Below are 25,185 nucleotides of genomic sequence, written 5' to 3'. Positions count from 1 at the left end.
TCCTGCTTTCTTTCTTTTTGTCCTCACCTATCTTCTCTTCTTTACCTTTTTGATACCCTTTTCTGTATTCATCCTCCTAACTCCACCAAATTCAAATGCTCACAGTCCTCACTCTTACTACCTTTCCTGCCATTGAACAGATACTCCCTTTTGAGATATTTCTTTGTTTCTTTCCAAGAAATTATTTGAATTCGGTGATCATGAAGACAACTTGTATGTTCAGTGTATAAAATTTACAGTAAGTGAACACTAAAGAGAGCTCTGGAGGAGAAATACTGTCCTGCTTCATAGACAGAACATATAGAAGTGCACCAAGTTCAATGGTTCATTTTCATCTTTTGATCCCTTTCACTTTTGATATGGGTGCTATGGGGCTGACTTGGGTTATTTAACCACTGGTATAAACAAAGAATTCTGCCTATATGAAAATGCAGAGAAACAGTTTTGTCATTCCTCAGTTACATATGTCTAGCCTGGAACTGACAAGTAACTACATTTTCTTCCTCATTGAAACACACATGGATTTTAGGACTGATAATATACATATTTCCAGACACATCATCATTCACAACTGGAGTTGGCATGGAATAAAGGAAATTTGTACTTCCATTTTTGTGTAAACCACAATTTAAACTTGAGGGAGGATTTTATTAGTAATACCTACAGGACAGATTGTGTCAAAGTGATTATTTGTTTCTGTCAGATTATTACTAATGCTTGTCTTTCAGTGACTTTGAATTGGTACAGAAATGGCTAGTCTATTACAAGATATTTTATACCTGTGGTCAGTTAAAGATGGTATCTTCCAGTTTCTTTCCAGGTGCAGAGTAGGATGGTATTTGAAAAGGATAAATACTTTATCAGCTTCAGTGATGTTTACCTGAAATGTCCTTCCTACAACATCTGTCTGTATGCCTGAATGACCTGAGGTGTTCAGATTAGAAGCCCTATAAGAACTTCTGTTCCAGCTAAAAGAGTCATTCTTCATAATTTATCCTCAGTAGGAGGGAATTCTTCATCTTTGAGATCATTATTGTTTTCCCTCGCTTTTGTAGCAGAGCTCATTTGCCATCTCACAATGTTGTCACTCAACAAGGTGAAGTTATAGATGATGGAACATCTTGAGCTTGGGAAGGATTTTTTTGTCATCCATTAAGGCCAAGTTTTGATTTGTTCTCAAAAGTAAGGACTATACCTTGTTATTAAATATCCTAAAAGACAAGGTGTATTTTTTTCTTTTTGAGGACTCTGTTTCTATTTCTTTATAACCCTCAATGTGTAGATAACATCTGCGGTAGAGAGTTATTAGCAGAATCTAATAGACCATCATTGGCAATGACTTCTTTTTCAATAGCACTGTCTTCGAAATGTCTTCAATCCTGAAGAACATTGAGTGTGCCTGATATGTGTGTAGGAACAAAAAAGGCAGCACAAAGCTGATATATTGATGTATTTGCCTAGATATAAAGAACTAGAACATTTCATTTAAAACTTGGAGAAAAACTTCTATGTCATTAGCAGTGTCCATCAACATGTAAAACTGCAATAAAGAAGACACTCCTAATGCATGTGTCTGAATCCTCAGCTGGTTAAACTGTGATGGTGCTAGGGAGTTTAGCAATGCTCAGTCAGTGTGTGCCTGAAGGGTCTCGGAATCCAAGAGCAAATTGGTTCCATCAATCGTGGGAAATTCTCTCTAATCAAGCCCTATTTGGTTGCATGAAATAAAACCGAGTCCTGAAATGTGCCGAGTAAATTTAAATTGCTGTTCAAGACTTCACCTATGTCTGATATCATCTCCAAGAAAGAACAGAAAAGCACTTTCAACTTCAATTCTCCTTACTGTAGAGCATGTGCAAACAAAGTCCGACCATTTTACTTAATATTTAAACATTTATTTATAAAAATCTTGTTGCACAAAGTAATATGTTTCAAAGTATTATTCAGGACAATGCTTAACAGCTTGTTTGGATAGTTATTCAAGTAAACACTGATGTATTCAGAATCAACGGAAATATGCACTAGAGCTACATGGCATTATTTAAATAGCTCAGAGGGGTTTTATTTAAAAGAGTGAGTCACTGCTGAATTTTAAAGAAACATGCTATTTAAGTCACCAGTGCATAGACAGGCCCCTATCATTAGCATTTTGCTTCTTGACACTAATTTATACCACAGTGTAGTATTGCATCAAATCATTGTCAAACAGATAATGCCAGTGCTCCATTCAGAGCTTTCACATCAGCTGCAAAATGACAGATAATAAGACTGCTTTTGCCTAAATAAAGCAATGCATCTGTTAGAGTCCTAAATGACTTTTTGCATGGGGTGTTCTTCAATTAAGAAAACTCGGGCGAGCTGTGGATACGTGTTGGAATGAACCTTCATGTACTGAAATATGTAGAAGGAGAGAGTAAAACTATTCATTACCTAGTGAAATAAAACCCATTTCATGTAGATTATTGTGATTCAGTAGTACTCATCAAAATATATTCTACCCTCATTTAAAAGTAGGGCTAACAAACCAGACATTATCAGCATTATCAGAAGCGACTCCACAAAGAATGCTGAACACTACACAGCTGGAGTCAAAGCCACACAACCTGCGTAGAGGCATCTGGACCTTCTGCTTCCAGGTATTTGTTGGCCTTGATGACATTATAGGTCTTTTCCAACTTAAACAATTCTATGATTCTATGATTCTATCTTACTAGTTACTTTCATAGAGACTGGGTATTCCATAAATAAAATGAGCAAATCTTACCTTAAGGTCTCAGGAACTATTATCGCATATGCTGCACAGCCCTTTGGCAAGAGTCCAAAATACAGGGCTAATTTATCCTCTCTTCATTCTCAAATGAATCTGTATCCCAAGTAAGATAAGGACTGTATATTTCTGCCACAAGAGCTGCTGGTATGATATTTCTAGACAGGGCTGCACACCAGAAGGTCTCAGTCATTCTACCTTGGCTTGGGGGTAGATGTTCCAAAGTTTCTCTTAGCTTTCTAATACCTTAGCTCTGGATTTCACACAGTAATTTAACCATTGGTGTTTATCTATTCTGGAACATGTCTTTAAATGGCCCAAACGACACATGTTCCATTTTCCAAGCTTACATATACTGACCCTTTAAACACATGCATCTCCCTCCACCTACATGTAGAGAGGCAAGTTTGTTTTCTTTTAAAGCAGGTAGTAAACTGTTCTGAGTCACCAGAAAAGTGTTAAAAACAGCCCTAAACACTGTCTCCCACACATATATATATATTAAGCAAGTCTGAAAAATCCTGTCAGTATTTTTCTCTCTGCCCTTTCAATTTCTCCCAAATCTTCACAGTGCAGCCAGTACTCCTCCTCGCCAATTCTCCCACTGTTGTTTGTAGATGCCCCAGTGGTTTCTGCCCTCATCTTCTTTATTTGGAGGTCCTTGACTTACCTTCAAGGTTCCTCAGTTGCTTCAGCAGCAAATTCTGCACTGTTCCAGCCTGTAACATGTTAAGGGAAAATCAAGAGAAACCTGGCATCCTTCTATAGATCAAGCTGTGACCTAGACACAAACAGCAGAGGTATTCAGGCAGTGATATGGGAACCTCTGAAAGAAGAGTGAGGTCAGAAAACACTACTGCGGTCCCAAGGTAAGGCTCTCTGCTTAGGGATCAGAGGCTTAGTTCATATACATCCCTCTTTATTTGTTTTTGCAGTGACAGTGGGAGGTAGAAGAAAGGAATTAGGCAGCTAAAGGGTTTTTTAACTGCCAGTTGGCCATTCTCCCTCTGTTGATGTAGGTCTCATTTAGGTTTTTTCTACAACACTCTCAAAAGACAGAAGCTGGTAGGTACCCACTACAAGCCAGAAGTACTCTCCTTAAACAGTACAAGACAAATTATTATCTTCTAAATGAGTTAGGATCACTGAAAATAACTATTCAATTAAGTAAAAGGACTGAGAAATACTTTCAATATGTTACCCATTCAGGTAACGTCACTCAACTTGATCACTCAGCAGGAAAGAATCATCACCAGCAAAGTCAGATGTTAACTGTATTCAAAAAACATTGAATGTTTGTGGTACTGTGCATAATTCCTCCATATAGATATGAACAGCACAATACCAGGCAACAGGAAAAAGATGCACATCAATTTCTGCATCTTATCATAGATATTTATCCACAGCAACTCACAAATCTCATTGAAATTAAAGTTTAATGGCCCAATATGGCAGTGATGTTTTAATGTACCTGGTTTTACTACATGATGCACTATTTTCTAAATAATTAAATATAAACTGTGACTGTCAAAACAAATGAACTACTCATTTGTTTTTTAATGTATTATCTTGTCCTCTTAGGAAGTTTGCCTACCATTGTGCTATTGCAGAACTGGGCATTGCTTTGTATACACCTGCAGAAGTGATAGGACTGACAGCTTTCACTCAGGAGTGGGGATCCCTTGCTCTTGTGAGCCAACACTTGCTTTCAGGTGAACCACAGAATTTTTATTGTATAAATCACTATTCTTTTCTTTTGTCTTACTCAGCTTAGACAAAGATGCTAACACATACACCTAAGAATAAGGTGTCATTTAGGAGTATTTTCTTCTTCCTCTCAAGTGCTACACTGGTACAGTAATATCAGCTAGAGTGCCTGCCTGTCACAAGCATCAGAAAAAAGCATTCTGGTGTCCAGGCTTATGCACTATTAAATTATATTCCCTGTCTCCTATGAGGAAAATATGATAAGCAAGTTAGATTTTTCCACTGTACTGGATTCAGCCCTGGACCATCAGTGACTATAATTAGTGTTTACATCAGACAGTTCCAAACTGTGCCATAATAAAATATTTTGGAAACAGGTGTCTACCATCATACTGTGTGCTCTGTTTTCTGCAAGGAGCAGCTGTTTTTCCCCCTTATCTGTTCTCTCTCTTTTTCCCTCTGATGACTGCTTCATTACAGTTCAAATGGGAGCTATTTTGATCCACAAAATAAGAAAAATATGCTTGGATCAGTCTAGAAGTTGCCATTCATAGTTTAAAAATATTGCAGTCTAAATATTATATCATACATCAGCACGTCATATCTCAGCATCAGAATCTTGAGATGAGAATTTTCAGAAGCCTGAATTGAAATTTCTCCCCAAAAAAACACCCTTTTTCTCTCAGGAAATTTTTCAAACATTCCTTCTAATTCTGAATCTCATTGATATCCATTTAAAGCACCAAAATACCAAGTGAACTGAAAATTTCAGACTTGGACTGACTTGAGCAATCTTAGCTGTTACAAATTCTTCAATGTCTGACTATTGCTATATTGCATTATCAGGAAAGCCCCTGGAAGACATTGAGTTTACAGACAAGTGAGAATCTCCATTAGAATAATCCTCTGCCACTGTTACACATACCATGCCAAGGGGCTCCAAGATGCTGTCCATGCAATTCTTATTGCCCAGATTTCAAATTTTGACAGGTTGAAAGCCACATCCATGAATAAGTGGATAGATCTGTAGCCATGGCCATCAAGTTGTGATCAAATGTTTTCAGAATACATGTAGTACGTTATCAGCATGAGGATTTCAGATGTAAATCTGAGAGATTCAAATTCCCTATGCCTCAGGAAGGTAAGTTGACTGAGAGATGAAACAGGGCTGTTATTTGACATGGAGGTTTCAGTCTTGTAAAGAAAACAGAGTACAAGAAAAACTGGAGGAGTTTTGTAGGAAGCTGAAACTGGCTGACATTCCTCACATGTACACCTATTGAGAAAGGTACTGATTGTGAGTTTCTGCCATAGCATATTCTGTTGGGACACATTTCTTATAGTAGAAGTGGCAATTTTGTCTTCATTTATATGCAGCTTGAACAATTTCTTTGACTTATTTTGAATGATGATAAAAGAATGCACCACTTCCAAACTAATTTGTAAAACCTTTTTACTTAACAGACTTTGTCAGAGCATGGGTTATAGGTTCATACTCACAATTGTCACAACCAAAGGGCTGCGATACTCTTGATGATCTGAGTGGTTATACAATACACTAAAACTAGCACTCCATCGGGTCCATTGCGTGGCAAAGCAAGGGAAAAGACAACTTTCCTAATCTGTAGAATAACAGACACAGACTTCCTATAAGTCATTGGTTCTGCAGTTTCTGCATGTAGTTGCACTGGTTTACTTGTAGAAACATGAAAATTAATATAGAAGATGTTGTAACCTAACTATACTGAGCTCAAGACCAGTACATCACCTTTCATACAACTATATCAGCAGCCTTTCAGTGATGCCAGCAGGGTTTGCTTGTCTACTGGAGCCTGGTGGAACCATTTTGTCTTGTATAAATTAAACACTGATTTGGAAAAGGTAAAAAGTGAAAAGAACAATGGTCTATATGTCAGACAATGGCAGAGGAGAGATTCCAGCCTGCGTCTCTTGTACCCCACAAGTGCCCCATTCATCAGCCTTCTATATTAGCTTTACTCTAAAGTCCTTTATAATTCTGTTTTTATTTCACTGGTGAAAAAATAAAAGGTCACTATTTGAAATCCTGAAGTTTTATATAATAGACAAATAAATTATTGGTGATTTTAGTTTTTAAAATGAACTCCTGTGTGTATAGAGATCTAACCAGGATATCATCGAGGAATGTGAATAAGGAAAACTAATGCTTTACATTATAGAAATGACTGGCACCATCCTTGAACTGTAACAGTGACTAGGTTTTAGCCATTGTTAATCTCAGTGCAGCAAATTCCAGTGGAAGCTGAAAAGTGGAAAAACAGGACCAGAGAGTACTGAAAGACTAAAGATGTCACTGAGCTATCATCATGTACCAAAAAATAAGTTAATTTCTGTAGATGCTGTTTAAGAGGACCACTGGTTACAAATTACATGGAAGTGAGTGGATGGCTTTGCAATATGCGATGATGGCAAAAAATTGAGGGTCAAGCTTCTTACACAAAGTAATGTCATTAGAGCAGGTAACAATTTACATGAAGGGAAGGTTTGGTACAGAGGGTATTATTCTTATTTAAAACAAACAAAATCTAACCATAGTGATACAACAAGATATTATTTGTTTACTTCATAGTCTTGCTAGAAAGAATTTTGATGCATGCAGGAAAAAATTATTTAACTCTTCAGAGGAAGTCATTATCCTTTTGACTGAATAGTCTGCATTTATTAATGAATCAGCTCCCAAATTGATCGTTTGGAGGTATTTTAAACTGATATGCTACCAAAATTTAGATTGAGAGATTGCTGAATAGTTTGAGTCCTTCATTTTTCCATAAATGATTTAGTCTTGGTGTCTTTTGGGACAAGCTTGATACTGTGATTAATTAAACTTCAGATGCTGTGAAATGACTGAAGAATATTTTATGAAACTCAATGAAAGGTATTAGGTCTGAAAGATTTTGATAACTGGCTGCTAAAACTTTCCATCTGTATAATGAATTGATATTCTTCAATGCCCCAATTACAATATTTTTCAATTGTGTACAGTGTTAGTGTTGTTGTTTTGAATAATCCCCTCAAATTTAATTAAAATGCTGTTTGATTGATATAAATTGTCTGGCTCCATTAACTGAGCACATGTATTCAAGCTTAATTTTTTGAATTATTTATATTATTAAGACAGGGTCCCCATCACTTTGAACCAAATATCATAGCTGAACTGTGCAAATTAAATTACATTGTAAACAGTTCCCTGCCTACTGTTACACAAGTATACTCTAGATTGCAAAATCCAGTTTTGATAGTGTACTACAAAACAGGAAGGGACAGTGCAGATGGGATCCAGTAGTTTGATATTTATTTTAGGGGAAGAAAAACATGAGGATGTGTTTTCTGTTTTTTTAACAGCAGTGTCTACCCCCTTTACCTTTTTTTCACCTTCAAGCATATCTCCTAAAATTTTGATGACAAATAAATGTCACCATATATTATATCAATATTGTCCTTATCAGACATGCTGAAGAGCACACAAACAGGCCATGTAGATGGTCTCATGTCCATTAACATGCATGATGTAGATCCTGTTGCAAGCTACCATCTGACCCAAGCAGGTTTGTCTACCAAAGGAACTTCTGATTCTTTGCAGAGCCAATTTGATATGAACTGGCATTGTAATTAATTTGACAAACAGAAGACTAGGACAAACACCCTTCTTCCAAGGTCCAAACAAGACATGAACCCATCTGCCACTATGAAAATACCTGTATGAATTATAAAGAACGGTATTTGCACTTGAATACTGAAAGTTGGTGTGGACTGGTAGAAGAGCTAGAATTCCAGCTGACTGACTTAGGACTGCATTTAGTTACAGATGATTTTTAGCAACCGTGATTGAAATTCAAGGCAGAGGTCTGTTAAAATATATAAACACCAAACTGTCTTCTAATTTGCTATAGTTTCAATTATAGCATTATATATTGCAGTGATTATCTGGTTTGCTGCCAGATGATGACTTATAACACAACTGAAAAAAAAATTAAGTCATTTTACTGTCCACTATCCAATAATGAGGTAGTAGAAAAAGAACGATTAAAAGTCTAATAATTACTAAAGACACAAAACATTAGAAAACAAAATAGAGTTAATATATTAAATACACAGCACAGCATAACATATCCAAGCAACAAAAAGCATGGGAAAAGAGAAGCTTCTTTCTTGTAAATCGGCAAAATCAAAAAATATCAGGTTAAACTCGATGCCAAGGTAAGACATTGCAAAACAGGCCCCCATCCATCCCTTTCACAAACCTAGAGAAGTTTCTAACATTTAAAACTCTTCAGAGCAAATGAGGTATAGCTTCCCTTTTTAACATAATGAAGGAAATGAAGAAAGTAGTGAGAGCTTCCTATGGTGTCTCTACTTATATATATCCGAAGAAGAGAGGACAGAAGTTCAACACAGTGAATAGAATGGGTAGAATAAGAAATCTTGTGGAAATAAGATCCTCCTGTACAAAGATCCTATACCATGGTTTGTACAACATTTCAGAAATACCATTTCTGGAAGAAGGTAAATAAACATACTGGTAATATTTTGCTATCGGTCTAATCTTCCCTTGAGCCACTCTGATGCTTTGTATAGCATTCCATCAAAAATGTAATTTTAATTCACCAGCTGCAATTACATACGATTGATTAATTAGAATATGCTGTAAAAAAAAAAAGGAAAAGATTATGCTGCACTTGAAAAAAAAAAAAAATTGTGAGTTTGGCTTTAAAGTAATTTTGATTGCTGAAATTGTGCTATTAAGCAATGTTTATATGACATTTTTTTCTCTAAAAGGAACAAAAACTACCAAGCTTAATAATATATAATTTATTCTAGCCATTACATAAATGGGAAAACATCTCACAATAATCTGAAACCCCTTTAAAAGTATTCAGTGCAATGTGATGCAATGTCAGGATAGCATGACCAATCTTACAGAACTGATCTTCAAGAACACAGCATGTTTGTAGTTCAAAGCAGCCCCTATAGTAACAACACTAAATATTTTTCATATTTCATTCTTTATTATTTAAGCAAAATTCTTCATATTGTTTTACCCAGTCTAAAGGCCAGCCTTAACTTTGTTGCTATGAAATTCAAGTTCTTTGTCATTTCTTACTATCAATACCAAATAAAAAAAAAGGTGAAAAATACTACATGTATGTAAGATTTGACAAATAAAATATATAACTGAGTCTGGAAAGGTGGATGGCTTTGTCACATTCAGCAATCTGTCCAAGTTCCAGGCATAAGCACATTGAAAATACTCTGTTAAAATGATGGAAAGCAGAAAGACAGTATTTCATTAATACCCTGCAAAGCTTTCTGAATCCCCACTCCTCCATTAATTTCATTTTCCAGGGCTTTAAAAAAGCCTTGCTTCAGTTTTATTTCAAAATAGCCAAAAAGAGAGGTTTGGTGTTGAAATAATAGTTATTACCTGCTTTGATTATTGTTAACTCATGGGAAAAAGCTTGATTCAGAAAATGTTTTAGACAGCTAATACCATTTTCAGTATCTCAGACTAGAAATTGTAACCCCATTAATTTACAGGCACCTTAGAAATTAGTTGCTGCAACACTGAACTTAATTCCCCAGTATACAATTAGCTACTGCCCTAAAATGGGATTTGACTGTACAACCTCTTTCTTCTTAAGTGTTTCTGTGGAAACATCACTTTTTCCACTCTTATGCAGTACGGTTTCACCAGGACATTGTTCCAGTGTTGATTAGTTGAAGAAGACAAGGTGAAGGTCTAACAGTCCTTCAAACCTAAGCAGTCACGGTGGTGTTTCCTGTCATGTATCACATGTTCATCAAGTTCACTAATAGCCAAGGCAGTACGGACATGGTTTCTTTCAACCCAGGAGTAAGCTTCTTTCTCTCTACTGATCAACTCTGGGGAGTGCAGAGAACTGCTGTGTAAGATAGAGTGATGTGACAAAGTGTTTGCCAAATGGAAAAGAACAACTGTGATTGACTTATAGGAAATTACTTCCCAAATCTCCTGTCACCGATCAACACTTATAAAACCTATTAGAATATATCATCAAGCATTTTTTTTAAGACAACTCACCCCATGTTCAAAAAAATAACACAACCCACAATGCCTCACCCAAAGACCCCAAAGAAACTCTAAAAATTACCCAAAATCTTTTAAGTCTTTCAACAGAATTTAGTAGCTGCCTTTCCACACAGAAGAAAAGTCCTCTCTTTTCTAACCAATACATAGTCCTGGAACTGATAATTAGAAAATAAATCTATTCTTGCAGATACTGTTCACACTGTAATGTTCTAGGTATCCTCCATACCCCAGCTGAAATACCAAATTAATTTTCACATTAGCAATTTTTAATGAGGGTTGATTGGAGTTTGGTCACTGCTTTCATAATTACATAGGTATTTAGCACTTAATGAATGTCAGTGGAGCAGTTACTATAGTTCAAGACTTTGAGGCATTCTGTGATAACATACTATTTCGAATGGTGTAATTTACTCTTGAGTAAACGGAAAAATTTAAGAGATTCATAGTAGCCTCTCCGCCGACTTTCACAGCAGATAAATTTATGCTGATGTCTGGGGAATGGCAATCGGAGGGGCTTCTTTACATGGATCACATACATCCTAACCTGTTCTTCAGGATGGAGTTGCCAAGGACACCTATCTCTTATTTCCTTCTCTTGGTTACTTTTTAGTATTCAGCTTATTGTGAGCATTTAGAGTCTTCAAATTCCTTCCCTTAACCTTTTTCTCCTTCTGTCTTTCTAGCGCAGAGTATCTCTTTTGTTTATCGGGCCTAAATGCAACTGTGTTTCTTTCCTGCTCTTCCTAAACTCTACTTCCTTTGATGTCTAATACCTTCACCCCAACTTTATTTCATTTTCTTTCCTGTGAAGTTTCTACACTCTTTTCTTTGATCTTTCTCTCTGACTACTCCAATTGAATTTGTATCATCCAGTTTGACTTCCTTTGTATTTTTCAGTGAATTTATCTACTCTCTATGCCCCTCCACTTTTTCCTCTGCTCTGGGAATCAACTTCCATTTAATATGTGTGTGTCCTGCACAAGCTTCATGACTATCTGGGAGCACTGTATATACTACACTCCGGATTGCCTTAACCTTTGTAGCCAGTCTGCAAAGCTCCTGTTCCTCCTTTCAGTAAGATTATAATTTGTAAATGAAGGATTTATCTGCACTGAGCACACCTCATTTTACTGTTTCTGGTTTACTCTCAGATCCACTAAGCTTCTTCCTCAGTTATTTTTGCAATATACACTGTCTCTGAAGATCTACTAGAACTGCATCCAAAGTTTAGCCTCACTTTGTGTTTACTCAGGTTATTTCTCTTTTACAGAGTTGTTCTCTTCAAGATACCTTTTGCTATCTAGATCAGGTTAATGGACAAGCAATAATAAGTCATTTAATCTGTAATGTTAGCAGTGTTAAAACGTACAAGCTTCCCACAGAAGTGTTTTAAATACCCACCATGTAGGTCATAGCATGTGGGAATGGGATATCACAAACTCTTTAATAAAACAACTGAAGGCATTTTGCCCAGATTTTATTAAAGCATTTAAATAGATATTTCAACACCTAGCACAAGAATTTGTACAATTAAGGTGAAATTCACCACTGGGAAGAGAGCCACCTCTTCAATGCTCACATCCCAAGTAAGTGCTCAGAGACTAAACGATGACCAGGTCTTACCCTGGTATCCTATCTGGGAATTAATTAGAATCTCAAGTATTAAACTATTTATCCAAGTGAATTTTTCATCCAAGTGCAAGGTATGGTATTTAAAACATTTATAGTATTGCACTGGACTCTAGGATTGGGGCTGATTTCACCTGACTTTATGTCTACATCTCAGCAAGTCATCTAGCCTTATTTTATTGCTAATGGAGAGAGGAAGGCCCATCCATGACATGAACTTTGGGCCTGCTCAAATTTTATCTAAGCAATCAACTATACTGGTGCTTGCTTTGACAAGCAGTGGAACAAGTCAAGTGTTACAGGGATGGAGGATCAGAAAAAAAGATTGAGAATGTGGCCACCAGCTGATTTCTCACTGATCCCTAATTTACATGTTGCTTCCCTTAAACTGTTTAGTAATTTTGGTCTAACTTCAAAAAAATATTGAAGACAAAAGGTTAGCATATTAGTTGTTTTGTAGAATTTTTTAGGTCCTTCTATATATACATATATATATAAAGAAAATGTTGAGCACCTCTCCTGCATAGCCCTGTTTGCTTTAGCACAGGTCGGGGGTTTTATGCAGTGACTCCACCGCTCCCACAGCTGCTTTGCACTGTACCCCACCACTGCCACCGTAGCATTCATGTGCATGGCCCTTTGCACAGCAGCTGTCACAGAAAGCTGAGCACACAATCACTTCTTTCTGTTTGCTCCTGTTGTTGTCGTGATTTATTAGGTACAAAGGCAGGAGACTGGCCCCGCACAAGTCGGAAATAGAGTGTTTCACCCCAAAAGGGAGTATGGGGAATGGTGGGAGAGCTACAATGACCAGGTAAGCAAACAGCAAGTGGCCTTAGGTCAGTGTGATATGTCTGTGAACAAGAGGGGCAGCCCTGGGACAATGCCAGGCCAGATCCTCTGTCTGTAATTCCTGTGCATCCCATGTAGTATGTTTAGATAAGAAAAAGAAAAAAGAAATCACATGGCCACTGCTGATTTCTATGTTCCATCTGACTGCCAAAAAAACCCTGCACCATGTTCATTTGAGTGATCCGAACTACATGTCCTGTGTGATGTTGTTGTAATATGGTGCTCTGGGGAGGAGAAACCTTACATCTGACTTATTAAACCAGTAGAGAAGATGAAGAGAGACAGCATTCATACATGGAGTGAGCAGCTCCAGAACTCCCCTGGAATGGTGGTCCCGCTACATATTAGAGGTTACATTAGGTCTGATCAAAAGAGCTTTTAAAAAGAACTGAGAAAAACTGATTGATGAAAACATTTTCAATAAGAAAATGTTGGTCGTTCTCAATCAAAATACCTTATGGGAAAGTGCTGAGTTTTACAATGGTTTTAAGGAAAACTTTAAAATTCTTTTTAGAGTTCAGAACATCTTTTTCATAATTTTCTCCATTTAATTTAATTTATGCATTTATTTTCAATTTTATTTTGGCCATTATATATTGCATGACATTATACACCAATAGTACAATTTTAATGTATATCAAATACTACAATTTTTCAGTGATTAAACTCTTCAGAGATGAACTGTTTCAATATGGCCATTTTGATGTTTCTGTATTGAAATACTTCAAACTATTTAATTCTGTGAAATACTTGGAGATTTCGGATATCCATCTCATTTTGAGTCCAGTCAGATTTCCAAATGTTGAACTCTCCTATAGGACAGGAAATCCATTTCCCCAGACACCACCATCAATAAATGAATAATCTTCATATGTCACAGATTATTATAAATCTTTCATGAAACAATACACTTAATAAGCTTTGTATCATTGTGTTATCTTCTACTACAATTTAGAAGCATTTTGCTTACCATTTATTAAAAGTTTTATTCATTTCTTATCACCACCTGTAAGGTACTTATAAATGTAACCTTAGAGCACAGTATGACCAAATTATACCTTTACTTTTCCCAAGTGTTATATCACAGGTGAAATTTATCATTGCAGAAGGGTGTTCAGTGAAACACTTGCACAGTGTTATGTTCCCCTTGGGTACAACAATATTCACTCATGTACATAAAGTTATCAACTATAACACCACATAGCACACGTCTGGGGGGACTCCTGATGTTTAAGTAACATCGGGAACATTCATCACTGAGTGTTGTAGAAAATGCATACATGACTGTTATTTATTGCCAGCTGGGATTATGGTTTTTGTTTGTCTGGTGTCTGGATTCATTTTTTTCCTGCATTGCATTGCCTTCACTGATATTTTTTCTTCATTTAAAAGCTATCTGAAGTCACTATATAAGAGAATTTTGAAGAGAAGAGAAGTACATGTAAATGTCAAACAACTGTATTTTGTTGTACAGTATTCAGCTCTGTTTTGCCTGGCCATATATATACACTTGAAAAACTTCTTTTTTATATTTTATATCTTCACAGTGAAGAATCTGTTTGCATTCCAGACTGTAATCGATCTGAGTCAAGTAGAGAGGAGAAAAAGGTTCCTGTTAAAGAGGATGCTCTAACAGTCAAAAAGACTGGAAACTGTGTCAGTCTAATAGTTCCACAGCAAGACTGTCAGCTGCAAGACCTACTCAAACAGTTAAGAACACCTGCTGCTTAACAGAGAGTGCAATTGCATTTGATGGCTGTGTTTTGTTGTCTCCAGCCACAGTGTCCTGGCCAGTGGTCCTTGTCAAAGTTCATGAGCTAAGTAGAGTTGTCACTGAATAGTCCAAGAACATCCCAGAGGGAATGTAGATGTTGCAGAAAGGAAAGTAGGTGCCATTCTCCTGTCTCAGTAAGTATAAGAACAGTGTTAGAAGTTACTAGGATGGAGTGCAGAAGGAAAAAGAAAGGTGCAGGGGTCTGAGAATTTGTGAATAACAAAAAAACCTCTCATCATCTCAAGGGATGAAGAGGTCCCACAATACTGATCAAATCCCACTTACATCCCTTCAGTCTAAGAAATGTTGTGCAATTTCATACTGGGCAATATTTTTCAGCTCATGTTCTCAAATCCCTCATACAATATTATTTTTGTGTTTCAATCCTAGCGTGGATATTTTTCACATCAGGGCCTAACTTTCTCTGTATATTAGTTTTACAAATTACTTGGGATTTTTCAAGATGAAAAATGATATAAAAATAGAAGTAATGGGTACATTATGTGATGTTTTGTAAGGCTATTTCTGATTAAGATAAGTTACTACATCCTGCATCACCTGTAAGTATCATTCACATATATCTGATAAAATTAATTATGGAATGGGATGTTTTATGAGGCTTTCACAAAGCAGGCATCACAACAGCATTTTTTGCATCACAACATCATTTCTTGCATCATACTTTCATTTCTGCTTTGATTAAATGTAATTAATAAGAAACTGCTTAATAATTCACCAGACTAATTTTACTCCTGATAAGTCCCATGTACATAAATATCTCTGTAATTATTTATCAGACATGCCAAACACATGAAATTCCTCCAATTGTATGGTCTTTGCAGAGGATAGAATTCAAAACAACCCTAGACTTTAGAGACATAACTGGGAGACTTAAATCTTTCTGTGTTTTTATTTTTATTATTTTTTTCTGTTGTGTGGGGTTTTTGTTTTGTTTTTGTTTTTGTTTTTGTTTTTTTTTTTTTCTTGTGCACTGTTTGTACTTCCGATTTCAGGATCAGGTAAACTGATGGTTCCTATTTTTCCCAGTTTCCACTTCATACCTTTGGCAAATTATAAATGAAAAAAATGACATGGCATTGTTCTCTCTCCATCCTTTGACTAGGATGCTCCAGTGCAGCAGAGACATGCTCAGAGATGCTTGAGGTGACATTTTTTGGATGAGAATTGAAACCTAGAAACAGCTGCCTTAATTAATAATTGCAATAGAAGAAAGAAGTTACATCTGGTATCAAAATCATTTTTGCATTTTGGGTCATGATAATAGGTGTCCTAAGAATGTTTCATTTAGATACCAGACATTTCATTTCCCATTCTAATTAAGTACGCTGCCGAAACAGCTGCCAGCATTAGTGCTGCTGGTGGCTGCGCTGGGAGGACATTGGCAAAGTTTCTGTCCATCAGCTCTCTCTCACTTTGTAGTTTCTTTCATTCTTATACATTAAACCCATTCATATAAATGACAGTTATGATTTTCATGAGGAAAGGAAATATCAACAGACTGCAGTTTGTGGAGTAATATAAATAAACACCCTTGCTATTGTTAACAGAAAACAATTCTCTGTTTACAAAATATGTTGTTTACTTCTAGATCTCAGGATAGGACAAAATGAATTTTTGACCTGTATCATTCCTTTTTTGTGTTTCATTGTTGTTTATCTCCATAGAACAAGCAACATGGGAATAATTTAAGCTACATGACTTGAGTGATATATCACTAGCAGGTTATTTATGTGTGGCAGAATTGGCTTTCACCCAGGGAAATAAATTACATAAGCATCTGGAGGTTTCCTTAAAAGCTATTTAAAATGAAAGAAATATCAACAACATAAACCATAACAGTGACAGAATAGACCCAGTTTAGACACCCTAAGGTTCTGCATCCAGTTTTAGCCAGTCATCCTGGTTATCCTACAGTTCCAGGAGAAAATATGACTACTTCATACAAGTATACTGGAGTTCACCACTTCAACCACTTATTAATTTCACAGTTTTTAGCATGTTGCAAGGCACTTGCATTCTCCCAAGGATGAAGAACTTGGGTCACTACAAGCAAAATGTACATTGATCTGAGACTGGCTCAACTGACAAGACCAGAGAAACAAAATACACATGCACCCATGCTTGCATGCATCACAGACACACACAGAGATCACCCCTTATGAAGAGTCAGTTTTCAGGTAAATCTACAGATAGCACACAAATCATTTGCAGGCAGATTAATTACATCATTGAGTCTTTAATAAGGTTTCAGCAGCAGACTCTAAAAGGACAACAGCTTCTTACTCTTTATTTTGAATAACAAGAGTTCTTGGCAGGAAGTTATATGGACTGGATTAAGTACAGACATTTATCCTGTTTACCATTATCAGCTGCTTTTGTGGATAAGACAGGAGGACTTCTCCCTCAAAGAGAGGAGAAGGCTGTACTTAGGAAACAGGCTTGGTCTGCACAGTTCTGGAGTAATAACTTAACTATATCAGCTTCTTAAAAAACAAGATATAGTTTCAAGTTTGAATGCAACGTTGTACTTCAGCCATTGAAAGATCTAAGCATAACTTTGCTGTCAGCTCAATAGAATTTAAACCAGTCTTCTGAAATATAAACTTCATGCATGAATTTATAAAGACTTCTCACTCATTCCTTAATATATACATGTGAGGACAGGTTGTGAACAGATCATACAGATCTACATCAATTTGTTGTTCAGTATCTGTTTTCTGTTGAATCATTTCAAATCTAGAATCAGATATTGATATTGATATTTGATAAAGAACAAAAATTCCCTTAAATTTTTTCATTAAACCCTATAGATTACCCTTGTATTCCAGGTTCCACTGGTGAATAATACTATGTAGTTATGCATTCTAAGCTGTCTTAGAAAACAATAAATTCCATCCATTTTAAATGGATTTTCCTATTTCATTTAAAGATATTAACAAGAGAATATGTGACGTTTTCAAACTGCATATGCTTCCAGTACCTGACTCAATACTAGTCTCTAGGCACTCATCACTGGATTAATTTTAGCAACTTTGGGTAATTAATGAGAATGACATCCTTGTTAAAATATGAGTTTTCATCTTCTGTGACTGTCAATTCCCCTTCCCATTTTTCATTTCTTCTTCATTTTGAATGACCTCACAAACCACATTTGCTTTAATGATATCTGGCTAAAGAAACTCTGGTGGCAGAGCTATGCACCATCTCATAGATAATCATACCACAGAGCAAGAAATGCTGAAATAAAACTGCTATCTCAATCAAAACAAAGGACAAAGTGATATATTCTAAACAGTAAAAAAAAAAAAAAACAAAAAAAAACACATGTGTAAGGGGAGGGGAAAAAGTATTTAATATCCCTTATGAATACAAAACAAAGCCCTAAAGAAAAAACTTAAGTGACTCTAAAACTATTTAGTAAGGGAGGAATATGAGAAACAATACTAATTTTTATTCTGTCAGCAACTATACTGGACAACTGGACAACTGTAGAGGAAATATTTGAAATATGAGAGACTTCAAAAGCTCTCCCATTTATACTGTTTTCATTTCTTGCACATATATCATGGTAGGTCTAGCAGGCTGGGAAAAAAACTAGCTATCAAAATCAAATAAGCTTTTAGTAAAGAGACTGGGAAAACAGTATGAGTAGTTCTGAAGAAATTCCTCTCATATATAAAACTGAAGATAATTAACCTGTGCTGAAAAAAAAAAAAAAAAAAAAGAAAAAATGTGTCGTGCAAAAGGTTTGTTTTTTTTTTTTTTTTTTTTTTGTTTTTTGTTTTTTGTTTTTTTTTTTTTTGTATGTATGTTTGTTTGTTTGTTTTAGTATTTTGCTAACATTTTGGTTTGGAAATTATGTCACTGATTAATTGGAGTTTGATCTTCTCCAGATATGACTTGTATTCTGCTCTGCTCTAGTCAGTGCAATGTGCCAGCAGAAAAGCAGAGTGTGGTACAAAAAAGTGTATTCAGCCAAACTTAGCAGTGGAATTCTTTTGGGAGCTCAAGTGTAATTCTACAGTTCTCATCTGAGAAAGCCAAAAACTCTTTTGTAGAAAACTCTAAAATTTCACTGACCTAAAGTTTCCCATCATCAAAGTGACATGACAGAGCTGGGCATAATAAATGTAAACAATTCCATTAGTAGACATCATAGTCTATGTCTCTGATCCATCCTTATTTCTTTACTTTTAAATTGTGTGCATTGTGATGGTTTCCAGTTGACAGAGTAGCAATATGCAGTTAGAACTGAATCATAAAGTACTGTCACTGGAATTTACCCATAACCAAGCTTCAATCCAACATATGAAAACAAGTGGTGTTCCTTTCACAGAGGTAATAAATGATTGAACACCTCATCCAGTGTTAACTTTGTGGTAAATAGGTGCAGCATAAAGAAGTAAATAATACATTTCTGAGATAACAATTCCAATAACTACTGGGCAAACTACTAGGATTTTAACTACTGGGTTCATTACTTACTGATAAATTGCTGATTACTTTAAATTCAGTTTTTTATATCAATGAATTTGAAATTAATAATGGCCAAGTCTTTCAGGCTTTTGCACAAAAGTTACATCAAACAGCCACTAGGTCTCCTTTAGAGCCCTAGGATCTCCATGAGAGCCACTCATACAGCTTAATTACTCTTGGGTACAGAACAAAGGCAGTAAATGAGTGCATCAGCCAAGACTGACCCAAAACCAAATTGGGATTCAAGGTGGGTGATGACAGCTGCTACACTGAGTCTGTCAACTGCCCTTGCCCAGGGCTGGACACATCCCTAGATTTCATCTTTTTCCTTTCCCCAGGCTCCTCAGCCTCCTTAATAATTGTCTCCTGGATGATGACCAGGGAGGGAGTGACACATTCCCTTCACAGTCTTTTACAATCTGACCTTGTACACACTTAAAGTCGTAGGGTTTGAACATCTGTAATGAGCCAGTGCTTGAAGTCAGGAGGGGTGCTAGAGTATACCTCTTTCTTCAGTTGAACGTTTCTATTTGCTTTGGATAATCCTTCATGTTAATGGCATTTACTTCACCTCTGTGGCAGGCAGGTCTGTCACAGATCCCTCTGAGATCTGAACTCAGTAGGAGTTAGGAGACCCCACCAGGGAGGATATCCAGGACTGGAACTAGGCCCTCTCTTTCTGCCAGATCAAAGTCACAAGTGCCAGGTCACCCATCCTCCTGGTTCAGCTCAAACTTGGAAGGAGCTGGGAGGAGGTCTCATGGTCACTACACCTAACTAGAGGCAAGATCTCACCTGCAAAAGGATCCAAATCCTGCTCCTGCTGCTGGTACCAAGCTCCCACTGAGCTCAGGACTCAGCATGACCAAGCAACCGGGACTCTAAAACAGCTCTCAACATCCACCGAGTACATGTTCCAGTGGGAGGAGCACGCAATCCTCAGAGGCAACAGTTTTCCTCTGGAAGACGTTAGTTAGTGCCAGCTGCTGTTCAGCTCAGAATTGCATCCACAGAGATGCAAAGTCAATCTGATCAGTGCTACAGGTTAGTTTTTGCTTTTCCTGATTGCTCTGATTGAGGTACAGCAAAAGGAAGGGACTGTCTGAACAGCAAATTACAAGCCACCAGCTGTTCTGTATGGCATTTTGGGGGTAGGTGCATAATAGTTAGCTTCCAAGATCAGATAATATCCTGGTGATCACTGTAGCCCTTATATACTCATACAGATCATCTCCCAGTCTAGGCTCTCTTAAAATACCCAGTGGTTTATGTTGTGTTTGTCTACTGGATTCTGTCATGCTGCTTTTGAAGGCAAAAGCTGTTGGCTTATGTTGTGCTACATGATCCATCATAATTCTATGTAATGTAATCGTGGATGTGAACCCAGAAGAAGGTTTTGTTTACAATCAGCACATAATTTTTTTTTTAGATGACTGGAAGAGCTATTAAGCTGATAGTGCATGGCAAGCCTCCACATGAAGGCTGGTATAAAGTCATCTGTGTTTAGTAAAATATGTGTCTTCCAAACTGTTACACTGAAGGCTAACATGTGTGAGTATATCTATTTCAGGCTTAAAGAGCAAACAAACAACCAATTTGTGATGCACTGCCAGGGTCTCCAATGTGGTTGTCTACCCCAAAACGCTAAATGGCTGTACCAAATGTTTTGGAAACCAAAGTGAATTGTTTAAAGTTCTGTTGCATTTTATATATAAATCATTCTTATTTGTATGCGGAGACTGTTTTTCCTGTTAACATCATTTAAGAGTCATTGTCTGTTCCAGCTAGTAAATATTTCTAACCGTCTTTCTTGATCCCAAGGGATATAGGTTAATGTATGTATAAACACCAGCTCATCAGCATAAGGAAGATGTAAAAGGAAAGTAGTATTTTCATACTATGTGTTTATAAGTGCCACAGCTGGCTTTCCTTAGGTAGCAAGAAGAGAAAAATAAGCAACTATGATAAAGAGCAGGATATGATGGGATCTGAAGAGAAAGTACCCTAAGAGGACTTGTTTTGCAGGAGAGTGGAGCAAAGTGTTTATTGCTGTTTCCAAACCAGGTCACCATGGGGAGCTTCTTGTATGGCTTGTCCATTATTTCTTTCCTATTAGGAATATAGTTTTATCCTCTGAGCTGACCTGTAATTGAAAAAAATAAGTTCTTTAATGCAGTGGTGGTTAATTTACCAGGTACCTAGATGAAGAAGATGTCACCCATTAGAAGCATCTCTCCACCCACAACCAGAATAGCCCCTTTCCGAAGAGTATTGCTTCAGTACTTCCAAGTACTGGGATATAAACAGATTTTTTTTTTTTTCCCAGCCATAATGGACTTTGCTTCTCCATCTCCTAGTTTACCTCCTTGCCCCATACCCGGAATCCACGGCCATCACCCTACATCATGCTCCTTACCACTGAATATTCCCAGACCACCCTACGTACCTGCCCTCTGCAACCGAGCTAGTCCAGGTCTCTCATCTATTCCCTTCAATCACACACCTCTTCCTCACTCCTCCATGCATCCCTCAGTCTCACAGCCCCCTCTTCTGACACCAACAGAGAGGAAACCATCAAGCTGCTACCTCCCCCAGGATGGCCACTGCCTATGTCCCAAGGGCAGCAAAAGAGGGGTCAGCAGTGGCCATGAACTAACACAGAGTAAGTCATGGCTGAATGAACAAATGACCTGTGAAATGAGCTGGCACATTCTGCTTGTTTTCCTAGAACGTATAGGTATAAATGATAGATATAGATATATTGCAATAGATAAAGGTAGACATAGATGAAATTACAGTCAGGTTTATGATGAATATAAGCTCTGGGATACCACATACCCATGTTATAGGTACAGTGATTATATTTTTAACTTTGATGCAAGTTACCATCTTATCTAATTTCTGTTTACAGCTCTAATGGGAAATCGGTTTCCTGGGCCCAGAATGAGAAAAGCAGCAGAGGAGCACACCTTTGGCAGCGGTTGTCAATCCACATCAACAAAAAGAAAACCCCAATCAAACTGCAGTGATTAAGCCTTTTTCTAAAAGCACAGATAGTAGCCGACATAGTAGCAGTGCTACATTTCCTGAGGCCAGTGCCAAAACGCTTTACGATGTTTCAGAAGCTGAAGAGCAATACCCAGCTCAATATCGACCACAGACTCCCTCACCTATCAGCACCTTGAGTCACAGAACTGCCTCCGTTAGCCGAACAGAAGATGATGCCCCTACCTTCCAGTCAGACCCTCCTCAGAGAAGTAGCTCCTCTCAAGGATCCCTCATGGAGCAGATCAGTAGTGTGGTTACTCGCTTTACAGCCAATATCAGTGAGCTGAACTCCATGATGCTTTCAACAGCCACTCCAGGGACAATGGTGGCCACTCCTCTCTGCTCTTCATACCTGATTCCACGGGAAATTCAGCTCCCTACAACAATGACCACGTTTGCAGAGATCCAACCACTTCCTGCCATTGAAGTAAATGGCGCTTCACAGTCAGCTAGGAAACCTTCAAATGGCAGCATCAAAGAAGGCACTTCAGAGGCCCCAACAGCCAAGCAAGACCTTGAGGAGTTGGTAGCTTTAACTCCTCCTTCTCCTTTTAGAGACTCCATCGATTCTGGAAGTGCATCTCCCAGCTCTCCAGTTTCTGAATCAGCTCTCTGTATCCCATCCTCCCCAAAATATGACACACTCCTCATCAGAGATTATACTCAAAGTTCTTCTTCGCTGTGAATGTAGTTCAAGACAACGTTGGATCTCAACAACTACAAGCAAGTAGTGAGGGGACAGCCAAGCCTTCAAGATCTCCAGTGATTACACAGATAGAGAGGCATTGGGTCATCTTGTTAGAAACAGAGAGGAAGAAGAGGAATTACTTGAGAAGTGGAAACATCAGATTAATTATGCTGTTTTAAAGACAAAATGACTCTTGGCAGATTTTCGTGGCCTTAAAAAAACATGGGCTTTTCAGAGACACTGAATCTATTTTTGAGGGCTTATAAGGAGTCTGTTAAATCAGTTACATACCAAGTGCTTTGCTTTAGTATTACAATGAACCGTGTGTACAATATACGGGGCGGACGGGAAACTAGATTGTAAACAACTGTACAATGGTTTGTTTGTTTACTCTGATTCCTTACCCAGAAATGAACCTTGATCTTTTATCAAGAATGGAAGACCAAACATTGAATGTACATTTTCTAACAGACTCAAATCTGGGACCAACCTGTCAAGCTTTCTTTCTCTTTTTTTTTTCTAAGAAGATCTCAAAAAGCAGTAATGTATGTTCAATAACTACCAAACTTTTTGCTGAAGCATATTGTGTCCGTGATACATTACACGTGGATAACACTAAGCTGAGGCTTTGCAGTGAGTGACTGCAATATGGAGGGCTTTACAAGTGACTTCTCAACCTACACATTTGTTAAGAAATTCTCTTCTATCAGTATCAAAAATTAGATTTGTTAACATTGGATTCACCATCACAGCAACAAAACCCAAGGAAGATTTCCTGACTATTTCACCGTGTTGCCAACTAATAATGAAGTAGCAAAAAATATTTTCTGGAGTACTGTTTTGTAATTCCCTTATCAGGGCAAGTTGTTGAGGTGAATATTCTCTTTCTAGCAGCACTACCAAGCTATATTATAGCTGCACACCCTACTGAAATTAACACATTTTTATGGACATTCTTATGCTAACATTACTAGTTAAAATACTTATTTGGGCTCCCATAGTCTTTGCTTGTAAGGAACAGGTAAACACCTTAAAGATTTTCTCCATACTTTGAATGACAGAATTCTAGGAGGCCAATTTGGGTTATGTGAGTGGAAAGGTTGTCATAATCATAATTCATATGTAGGGAAAAAAAAATCTGTGTCAAAATCTGCTTAGAGGTGATTTAGCTACTCTTTAATAAGCAACAATTTTAAATTTCTTTAGCTGCTGATGCCTTGCAGCTGTGAACTGTGACAAAAAAAAAAAAAAAAAAAAAAAAAAAGAAAACATTCTTTCGAAGCAATACAGAGTAAACTATAAAACAGAGAAGACCTAATGAGATATGAACCAACAGAGTCTTTCTTTTTAGCAACTCACAGAAGAAGCAAGGGGATTCCTCATATTTTTTTCCTGTATCAAGGTAGTACAGTTTAGTGCACTTCATACTGTCACAGCACTTTTTTAATACAGGCAGGGAAGAGTTTTAAAGTTTGAATAGATGCTAAATAATTTTTGATAGGTATAGTTACATAGAACTTGTAAGTCAGGCCCTAAACACATACTGTATTGGTTCTCTCCTTCATGACATAGCTGTCCTCAGGTGTCAAAATTTATGGGCTTGTTTTATTTTATTTAAGGATAGTAGAAGTGGTGAGTGATGTACTTCAATTCAAACTTGACCTGATGTAGCCTTATATAGAAGACAGCCTCATGGAAGAGAGCCTTGAAATAAGGCTGCTACGTTTCATTTTCAAAACCTTTAGATATTTCTTCAAAGATAACAAACATTTTGTATTAAAAATTCATACTCCTTTTTCTCCCCCATATCCAAAATTATAAATATTTGATCAAACAAACAAACAAAATATGAAAGCACATTCACATACTTTTGCAAAGAACATTTTCTATTCCTTTGGGAAGCTAGTTTCACCATTGTGTGCTGCACCTCAATTTGCTGCTCAACATTTTAAAAAAAAATAATAGATCACTGAATATGGGCTAGCACCTCACAGAGATACTCCAGTGACTCTGTACATCCTGCACAATGCTGTGTTGTCCAATATCAATCTGTAGGCATGCTTATTTTGCCAGGTACAGTCATTTTCTAGCTATGCCTATAGCATGAACCAGCCGGT

General features: G+C 37.1%; 1 protein-coding gene across 1 annotated transcript in view; it reads left to right on the top strand.

Annotated features, from left to right (window-relative positions):
• The window catches only part of GRM5 (glutamate metabotropic receptor 5), a 272,568-nt gene extending 248,218 nt beyond the window's left edge, over nt 1-24,350 (top strand). The window contains 4 exon segments of the mRNA XM_032990966.2: nt 12,928-13,023; nt 14,609-14,770; nt 22,244-22,329; nt 22,332-24,350. Of these exon segments, the coding sequence (XP_032846857.2) occupies nt 12,928-13,023; nt 14,609-14,770; nt 22,244-22,329; nt 22,332-23,065 (1,078 nt within the window). The 3' untranslated portion in view covers nt 23,066-24,350.
• Nucleotides 24,351-25,185: the final 835 nt, after the last annotated feature.

The sequence above is a fragment of the Tyto alba genome, unplaced genomic scaffold (assembly GCF_018691265.1).
Source record: "Tyto alba isolate M040663 unplaced genomic scaffold, T.alba_DEE_v4.0 Super-Scaffold_2, whole genome shotgun sequence".
NCBI classification, from domain to species: domain Eukaryota; kingdom Metazoa; phylum Chordata; class Aves; order Strigiformes; family Tytonidae; genus Tyto; species Tyto alba.
Note: the sequence above shows the minus strand (reverse complement) of the source record. Positions and strands in the feature narration are given on the sequence as shown.